General features: G+C 43.7%; 1 protein-coding gene across 1 annotated transcript; it reads left to right on the top strand.

Moving 5' to 3' along the window:
* Positions 1 to 292: 292 nt before the first annotated feature.
* On the top strand, positions 293 to 9,750 carry ccn4a (cellular communication network factor 4a; the record flags this gene model as incomplete). Its single annotated transcript, XM_080734388.1, has 5 exons — positions 293 to 343; positions 5,857 to 6,139; positions 7,136 to 7,390; positions 8,218 to 8,411; positions 9,451 to 9,750. 5 exons carry the CDS (start codon positions 293 to 295, stop codon positions 9,748 to 9,750), a joined length of 1,083 nt encoding a protein of 360 aa, XP_080590514.1.
* Positions 9,751 to 10,177: the final 427 nt, after the last annotated feature.

Here is a 10,177-nt window from a genome sequence, read left to right as displayed (position 1 = left end):
AGGGCTCGTATTCTGCAGTTCAGACCTGACGTCAGCCCCAGCGTGCCGTGGTGGAGGTCGGACTGTTTTAACATCTTCTCTCCTCCGGTATGCCCAGCAGTCAGTCAGAGAAGTAGGCTATGATGAGGAGGAGAAGCACCATGAGGATGTAAGGACTGGAGGTTGGAACTGGACTGTCTGCTACTGGAGGGAGAGTTCAGCTGCAGCAGCAATCATGTGTTGCTTTTAAAAAGAAAATCGGGACTTGGTTTCTTTCTTTGGTTTTCAATGAATTTGCGGTTCCTCACTAGTGATGAGTTGGCTGCTCCTGTTGTGGATTCTAACAGCAGCCGGAATTCAACAGGTGAGACCATTATTAGCCTATTTTATTTTTTTTATTTGTTTTCTGGCAAATTCTAGCCTCGGTCACTGTGGCTGCAGCCTTCAGCAGGAGAGGAATGTGGCATTAGACTATGTTATGTATTGTTGACATACTTTTTCTTAAGAAAAAGTCTTATGCACACCTGATCGGCTCAGAGACAAAGTAGGCAGGGATCAAAGACCTCTAGACTAATAAAACAAAATTACAGACGCTCACCGTCTGCACCTGCACGATATGAACACTTTTATTATTTAGCCTAATTACGTTTCGGCGAAAACACACTTTTGAAATGCGCGATATCTTAGAAGAGATGTGATGTGATAGGCCTATGTGCATTTTCTCCACTTTTGGAAACAATTCACTGGAAGGAGTAGGCCTAACTTTAAAACAGAAATTATAATGTGGAAAGTGTTGCATTAGGCCTACTTGAAAATATTAGGCCTATCACTCATTCGGTTAATTGCTGAAGCGCACGTGAAAGCCTCGATTTAGGTCTATAATTGAAGATAAATGTTGTGACTTGTGAGTGACACGTGCTGTGGAACTGTGTGTGTGTGTGTGTGTGTGTGTGTGTGTGTGTGTGTGTGTGTGTGTGTGTGTGTGTGCGTGCGCGCGCGCTGGCGTGCGTGCGCTGCCTGTGATGCTGCCGCTTCTCAGGCTGCTTTGGTTTCAGCTCTCTGCCATTCGTGGGATTTTACCGCCGCCTTGTGGTTATTTTAGGGAACTGGTTATGTGAGAACCTTGATGTGCAACATAATATTTGAACATTCCTCCTCTGCATTCCTTTAAGTTTCTGTTTCTTTTTTTTTTTAAATTGGGGCCCCTCCATAACACTGTGGTTCTCAACGTGAGGTTCGGGTTCCCCAGGTGGTCCTTGAGTGGGTGCCAGGGGGTCCCCAGATAAATGAGTATTAGCCTACAATTTACAATTTATAAATTAATATTAATTTGGGGTCCTCCTTGACATGATTAAGTGTGGGAACCACTGTGTTAACAGAAAGAATGTATGCGTTGTGGCTCCATTTCATCACTCTGTCAGCAGTCAATCACTCAGGTATAGATACTGTATGGCTCAGGTTTCTAGGTTAAAATTAGATGTTAAAACCCTCATGTGGCTGTGTGACAGTTTTTGGATAACTTTGAATAACACCAGAACCCCCCAAAAAATGGCAGCTTTACACAGCTCTGGTTACTTTTGGCAGCCAACACCTTTTGATTGATTGATTGATTGATTGATTGATTGATTGATTGAATACTTTATTTACAGTTTGCAAAATAGGTACAGTTATACAATAATGGTAGCACAAAAAGCACATGGGGCTTGTTTCCATTGTGGCCCTGTGTATTCAATTCATCAAGACGTTAGAGACATATTAAAGGAGTAGTTCACCCCCAAAATGACTTTTTTTCTATTGATTACTCATGCCATGGAGAGTAGAGTTCAATAATATTTTTAGTTTTTTGTCGCATTCCTATAAGACAAAAATGTGATAACAATAAATGTACCCCCATTCGTTCCGGATGGGGAGCCGTTTCGAAACGGGTCCCCATCCGGAATCAATGGGGGTAAATTTACTCGAATCAAATTTTTGTCTTAGGAATGTGACAAAAACCAAAAAATATTATTGAACTCTACTCTCCATGGCATGAGTAATCAATAGACAAAAAGGCATTTTGGGGGTGAACTACTCCTTTATGACTTACACTACTACTACTAGAAAACATCAATATTTTGCAGACAGGTGCTCTTTTATAAATATGATGAAGTAGGCACACATCAGAGGTTTGAACACAGCCTTGCTTGATATAGCATCATCTGTACCCTAATTAAATTATTGTTATTAACTATTACTGTTATTAAATGACACCTAGTCTAAACACACTCTGGAGGACTGCCCTCTTCATGACGGTGATAAGACAACCGCTTAAACCTGAATTTATTCATTAACCTTTATAACATGACGCCAGGGAATAACTATATGATGATGGCAGCATTAGGCTTAAATTGATACATAATTAAGATATAATTATAAGACGCTGACCTCTTTGTGTGAGATATTGTTGCATTAATTTCCCTTAATATGTGTGATAGCCAAGGGCTTAAAGTGAGTGAGTGGCCACATGGGTTTGTGATGATTAAAAGTCATCTATCTGCATTAGCTTCATGCAGTGCTCTCCCCCCCCCCCCCCACACACACCACACACACACACACACACACACACACACACACACACACACACACACACACACACACACACACACACACACACACACACACACATAAAGAACAGACTTCAAGGAAATGACATGCTGTAGCCTTCGCCACACATAACACGATTAGTCGTGTTTTCTCACAATATTAATGGATTGTGTGTGTGTGTGTGTGTGTGTGTGTGTGTGTGTGTGTGTGTGTGTGTGTGTTCCCATAACAACATCCCTTATTCTACACCTCAACATGGTAGAGTAGAGGTGGACTTTTTGACTGACAAAGTTAATTAACTCTTGGGGGGAGGGGGGGAGGGGAGTAAGTATTCTATTTGAGTTATGTTTGATCACACACACACACACACACACACACACACACACACACACACACACACACACACACACACACACACACTCACGACCAACTGCAACACACTACACAGAATAAATACATAAAACACACGTACATTTAGATCGTATCCACCTGTTTCCGCGGGAGTTTACTGGAGATTATTTGGACCACACTTCCGGTTTAACAGCAGACATACAAGCTCACGTCGCGTCACAGATGCAACCCGTTGTGAGACTTGTAAATCACACTCGGCTGTGGCGCCGGAAGCTCGGTACAACGTCTGCGCAATGCACTATGGGGCGTTGGAAACCCGTGGATATGGCCAGACTACAAAAGATTATAGCCTAAATAGGAACTTCAAAATAGGAACTGTGATAGTTCCATTGATCGAAGCCAGAAACGCAACTGATTGATTGATCATGGAAATGCACGCAGGCCCACCCACCTTACCACATTGGGCTGCCATCATGTCAGATGGGTGGGCCGCGAACACCTTCCAGAAAAGTTTTGGAACGGCTGATCTGGTCATTTAAAGAAACATACTCACCTCATCTTGAGTGGTCCATTGGCTCACAGGCTTTTCTCTGGTCTTACAGTGTAAATATCACAGTTTTTGTGAACCTTTCTCACGCTCAGACCAGCAAAGCTCAGCCTCTCTATCATTCCCTGTCTCACTCTCTCACCACAAACAGCCCAATGAAAAGAGCACTAAAGACCTCTGCCTTGTATTCTTTTCTCAAGCACTCTGTGTTCCCATCCCGAAACAAGCTATTTAATTTGCATTCCATAGAGCATTAGTGTTTGTTTTTTTAAATACAAATGTTCAGATTCAGAACTATAAGAGATGAGGCCAGGTTCCTCTTCCTGTCGGTCCGGGACCGGTGCAGCCAGCCAGCGGCCGTCCAAAACCAACAGATGTGTTCACCACCACCGCCACATCTGTTCTGGAGCGCTGGAACTTGTTCTCCTCAGTGTTGCCAGGTTTTGTGAGAGAAATAAGCAACCGGGTCTATGAAGACAAGCCCAAAAGAAGCGACTAACACATGAGATGAGCATTTGAACCAATCAGCCATAGCCAATATACAAGCTCAATGCAACGTGTTGTGAGCTTGTAGAGCTGCTATTTTCAAAAGATATCTTGGGGAAAAAAGTGAAACTTAACAGCACATATCTAGCACGTATGTTTTCAGATGGGGATACGCAGACAATTACAAATGAATTTGGGGGTCCTTGATTTGAAAATGTTTGAGAACCACTGGTTTAAACATAATTTAGGAGGCAAGCCCTGAAGCCCAAATAAGCAACTAAACTTTAGAAACAAGCCCAAAACCCCCCACAACTACCAATATTTATAAGCGACCTTATAGAAAAAACAAGACCAAAGTCGCTTATAATAAGCAGACAAGGCAACACTGGCTCTTCTTGGCGTAGATGCAGAGGTTATAGAAGTTGTAAGAGGCAGAGTGCATATGGAGCAGCAAATGTTACAGGAAGAAATTATATTGGCAACATTTAATAAGAGGGGATATTAAATCGTTATGATGATGCTGCTGCATGCTGCCAAAACGTTATGTAGAGATATGAGACTAGATTCTTTTGTTTTATTAATAGACATACGGGCCATGCTGCTGGGTGTGCAATGCATGCTGTTATGTTCTCTTCTATTAGGCCTACTCTTTGGTTTGTAGTGACCAGACCCTGTACAAAGGAGTTTAGCAACTCGGCTAGTTTTTCTCTACTCTGGTTTCCAAATAAAGGACAGGCACTATGTAACTTTTTGTTAATGAATACATTGTAATTTTGTCCAATCTGTATGGTATAGTTTGTTAATACAATATGTTTACAATTGTGTTGGTTGTACTTTGTCTCCCTGCTCTTCTATTGAGATTTTAAGATTGTGTCAAAGGTTTTTGATACAATTCTATTTGTCAATGGTAAAAAGTTTAGCATCAGGTTCAAATCCGGGGTAGAAGAGCTACTAGTAACATAGTGCAGCTTTAAACCTGGTGTCCCTTTTTTGGGTATGTCATTTTTCCAAAGGTTTAAAAAATCTACTAGCTGACAACACTCAGGATGCGACTTATTGGAAGCTTGTAGTTTGTAGTTTGAATAGCCAAATATGATGTATCGGGCATAATACGGTTAATGTAGGGTTTGATAAGGAGATTATGGTTTATAGGGTATTAAGAAGATCATTACCTCGGCAGTCGGCACACAGGGGAGGCGAACGCCTCTTAAAACACAAGGTGTTGTTTAGACTGTGTGCTTACATAAAGAAGAAGCACAGGGCTGAGCTTACGCAACTTCTTGGTAGAAGCTGCTGTGTTGTTTTTGGTTGCACTGTAGGCTGTAGTAATAATACTGCTGATGAATATACATTCAACACTCACTGCATGTTGTGTTACACTGAGGGAAAACTGTGGCTAATTGGATCTCCATGATGAACACAGCTGTTATCCACTGTGGGATGCCTGGACTGGATGCAGAACTTTGGGATAGTTATGTATAATTGTATATTGTTGCTGTCGGGGCAGTAACCTAGCCTAGTAAACAACCAACTTCCATAATCCAGAAGGAATGAAATGCTCTCCGGAAAAGGGCGGTTTACAAGGCTAGTAGAAACCTCTTATCTCATTTTTTTTTTTACCTTTTGTGTTTTTCTTCATAAATGAACGTCCTACTTTATTACTACAGCATCGCTCAAAAATTGGTATGTTGTCTTGTGGAACACGCCACTCAAACATTTTGCTGCATGTGGCTGTATGAGGGAGTTTTGAATTGAACACATTAACATCTATACAATAATGCTAAAAGGATAACACAAAACAGGTGCTCTTTTATTGCGGTTTTGAAGGAGGGTACGGAGTCGCACAAAGAAACCCTCTATCTCTTGACCCGAATCTAATGTTCTCTCTCTGCTCTCCTATCTCCTTTCAGGCCTACTCCCAGAATTCCCCTGCCATGCCCCCAGCCACGGAGCCCTCCTCTCTGGACCTGTACAACCGGACACAGATCTGCAGGTGGCCGTGCGAGTGTCCCAAGGTGCCCCCCAAGTGCCCGCCGGGGGTCAGCCTGCTCATGGACGGCTGCGACTGCTGCAAGACCTGCGCCCGTCAGGTGGGTCAGAGCTGCAACGAGGCGGACACCTGCGACTACCACAAGGGACTGTACTGTGACTACAGCTCGGACAAGCCTAGGTACGAAACAGGAGTGTGTGCATGTAAGTGTCACTCACCAGAAACCAGCAACAACAAACCCATCAAAGTGAAACCGTAGGAACTCGAAGAGGGGAACCATCCTCACCGATGTTTAACGTGAATCTTATTGTTCCGTTGTGAGGTAGTCTCGCGAGCCAGACTGTTGCCTCCCACAGTTTCCATGCAGTCTTGGGCACGGAAGCTCTGAAATGATCAGAGGATAAAGCGGATGTGACGCCTCCTCCTCCCCGCTTCCGTTTCGTCTTCACAGTCATGCAAATTTGTCAAAAAATATAAGATCTAAATAATCGAAGCCTATACAGTATGTAGCATGCTGCTTATCAGAAATGGACATTCTAAAATAAAATGTAAAATAGTCTGGCTATGCAAGACTATGTAGGTGTGAGGAGATGTTGTAAATCTAGATGTGAACCTCTCCCAACATATTCTTTATGTGGAGGGCTTGCTCTCCATGTTGGAAAAGCCTTGTTTTACAAGTTTAACGTACAGTAGGTGGGTGGCTAGTAGGTGGGTGGCTATTTGTGTATTGTGATGCTCTGGGACACAATGTTTAGAAATAGGGTCTCTACCGTCATCAGTTTGGCTGATATTTTGCGGCATGATTTGACTTTTTGGGATGACATTAATATAGTAGTAGGCGGATCTGGATCACGTTAAATATCAGTGCTGGAGTTCCACTTTAGTATATCATATTACTGTATGCATGACTCATTATTACATTTTCATGCTTGCTTTGGCAATGTAAACATATGTCTTCTCGTGCCAATAAAGCTCCTTTGAATTGAATTGAATTGTTTGCAATGTAACCTCAGATTTGACACGACAAAAAAGTAGTCAGCAACCAATAAATGGTTACTGTACCAGAAGTATAAGGTGATCATGATTGTAGTACTTTAAATATTGTTAAGCCTTTGAGATTTGCCGATTTACACAGATCACATATTGTGAGTTGAACTAGTTAAACGCTATGTGATTGCTTTGCCATTCCTTCATGCCAGACATGTCGGGCACAGGCTGCGAGCACGACGGCGTGATCTACCGCAACGGGCAGAGCTTCCAGCCCAGCTGTAAGTACCAGTGTGTGTGCGTCAACGGCGCCATCGGCTGCGTGGCGCTGTGCACCGAGTCCCAGCCCCCCCGCGTGTGGTGCCAAACGCCACGGCGGGTCAAGGTCAAGGGCCAGTGCTGCGAGCAGTGGATCTGCGACGAGCCCAAGAGAGGACGCAAGACGTCCCTGCGTCACGCCGTGGAAGGTAAGAGCTTCACCACCATGTTATGATGCTTGTAGATTGGTACAGTAGACAGTTTGGTAGATGGTGCATTTATATAGCCGCCTTTATTCAAGGAGCTTTACATAGATTGTGCATTACATTCACCCGTTCACAGCACACACACACGTTCATGTAGATGTGTGTGGAATGCTCTTGGAACAATCTGTGTGTGTGTGTGTGTGTGTGTGTGTGTGTGTGTGTGTGTGTGTGTGTGTGTGTGTGTGTGTGTGTGTGTGTGTGTGTGTGTGTGTGTGTGTGTGTGTGTGTGTGTGTGTGTGTGTGTGTGTGTGCAGGCACGTGTACACATAGGCATCAAAAGGGGCTTGAGCCCCTGCCCTTTTAGATATTCTGTAAAAAAGTGTCCTCTCCAGACCATGAATGCAGTTTTTTACTATGGTGAAAGAAATGCAAATGTCCTCTTTTCCATGCCATACCTGAAGGCAGCATTCAAGAGAATTGCCTTGTTCAAACTCTCCTGAACTTGAATGCAGCATCTTATGTTGAAAGAATAACAATTGCCCTCTCTGTGTAGAAATCCATGCTTAGTTCAGTGTGGTATTTTCACCAAAAGTGCCATTTTAGAAATGTCAGCCCCTGCCCCTCTAACATTCTCTGCACGTCCCTGTGTGTGTGTGTGTGTGTGTGTGTGTGTGTGTGTGTGTGTGTGTGTGTGTGTGTGTGTGTGTGTGTGTGTGTGTGTGTGTGTGTGTGTGTGTGTGTGTGTGTGTGTGTGTGTGTGTGTGTGTGTGTGTGTGTGTGTGTGTGTGTGTGCACGTTTGTGTTGTGTGCGTGCGTGCGGCGGCCCCCAGTGGCACCGGCAGAGACAGTCAGCTGGCATAAGAACTGCATTACCCAGACTACCCAGTGGAGTCCCTGCTCCAAGACGTGTGGGCGGGGCCTGTCCCTGAGGATCTCCAACGCCAACGAGCAGTGTGAGCTGGTCAAGGAGTCGCGCCTCTGCAACCTGCGGCCCTGTGAGGTGGACATCACCAAACACATCAAGGTACACGTCTGTCCACTGTCAGGAACATCGGTGGTTCTAAACCTGTGGCCACATGAGGAGGGGGGGGGGGGGGTGGGGGGGTGGGGGGGTCCCCAGATGACAGTGAAGTGGCAATTTAAGGACTTTCAAGATCTTATCAATAACTAAAAAAAAGAAGAAACATCGCTGCATCAAAAGTAATCAACAAACTATACTATAAAAGTAAAAGAGTAAAAAATGTTACACCTCCACTCTTACATTCCAAGTGCTTGTCAGGTTGAAAAGGTTGAGAACCATACCTTTCACAGCCTGAGAAGGTTGAGAACCATATTATTACACGTATATTACAGTGTATTGCTGTTGTTGGGCAGAAAAGATCAGCTACTTTTCATACTTTTGTGTGGCGCCATAGTATGAGCAAGTAGGGCATTAATGTACGATGGACATTTTGGGTGAACATTTTTGTTAAAATGATATTTTTGACATACAAATGAGCGGACAGTGTTCAAGGGACCTTCAGGGTTCCTTGAAGGTGGTCTGTAACTCTGAGTGTGTACCAATGGAACCAAATGGTCCATTTGGTTCATTTTGGTCCTTGAAAAGTCTGTGAAAAAAAAGTCTAAAAAGTCTGTGCTAGTGAACTCTTAATGTGCCATAGTGTCATATTAAATCAGTGGTACTGGTATATTCTGAAGAAAACCTAGAGACTGACATTCAGTAACTGGGTCTTAAGATCAGGATTAACACTATAATGTTATGTAAAAACGAAATCTAACATTTGCCACAGAAACATTTGTCCCTGTACGGACATATTGATGTAGCCTGGCTTGGCCAGACTATATACTAATGCATCTAACTAACTGCAGTATAGTCCCCACCTTGTTTTAACATGGGTGGATTGTTTAGCTGTGCTAGGCTAATATTTATGACCCCTGATATGGAGATAACAGGTTTCTGCCCGCACAACAGCGATATACAGACATCCTGCTTGATGCAGAAAAAGAAACTAGCAAGGTTAAGCCTATTGCTAAATTTCTTTCCCCCTCTCCCCAACTAAAAGCCGGGTAAGAAGTGCCTGAATGTCTACAGAGAGGAACTGGCCATCAACTTCACCATCTCGGGCTGCGTGAGCAAGAAGCCGTACCGGCCCAAGTACTGTGGCGTGTGCACGGACGAGCGCTGCTGCATCCCCTACAAGTCCAAGACCATCGATGTGGACTTTGTGTGCCCCAGCGGCGCCGGCTTCACCTGGCAGGTTATGTGGATCCAGGCGTGCTTCTGCAACCTGAGCTGCAAGAACCCCAACGACATCTTCCACGACCTGGAGAACTACTACGGCTACCCCGAAGTCATGAACTGAAAGTTGGTAGTGTAAGTGTTTTGTTAAAAGGTTAAAGGACAACTCCAGACTAAATAACATATAGGCTCATTTTCCTACATTGTACATTGTTCCTACATGTACTTATATTGATCCCGAATGACTTGCCATGGGGTCTATTTTGCAGAATTGCCCCTGTCGTCCAGTTTTCCCTGCCTCGCGCTGTGAGCTTGTAGATCTGCTATTTTTGGGTAATGTTCCCCTCAAAATAGAGATGCTAGGGTTCAAGTCGTCAATGTTTAACATGTTTAATCTGTATCCTGTGTGAGTTCTCTCTCCCTCTGATTGGATAAAATTGGTATCCCGACCTGAAAATGTATTTTCCGTTGAATAAAGAGCTGGAGAGACATGGAGACTCCTGTTACTGAACAAACACTATACAGCAATGAGTACTATCACAATATAGTGC

Source organism: Nannobrachium achirus (assembly GCF_963921795.1).
Source record: "Nannobrachium achirus genome assembly, chromosome: 10".
In the NCBI taxonomy this organism is placed as follows: domain Eukaryota; kingdom Metazoa; phylum Chordata; class Actinopteri; order Myctophiformes; family Myctophidae; genus Nannobrachium; species Nannobrachium achirus.
This window is presented reverse-complemented; position numbering and strand designations above follow the sequence as displayed.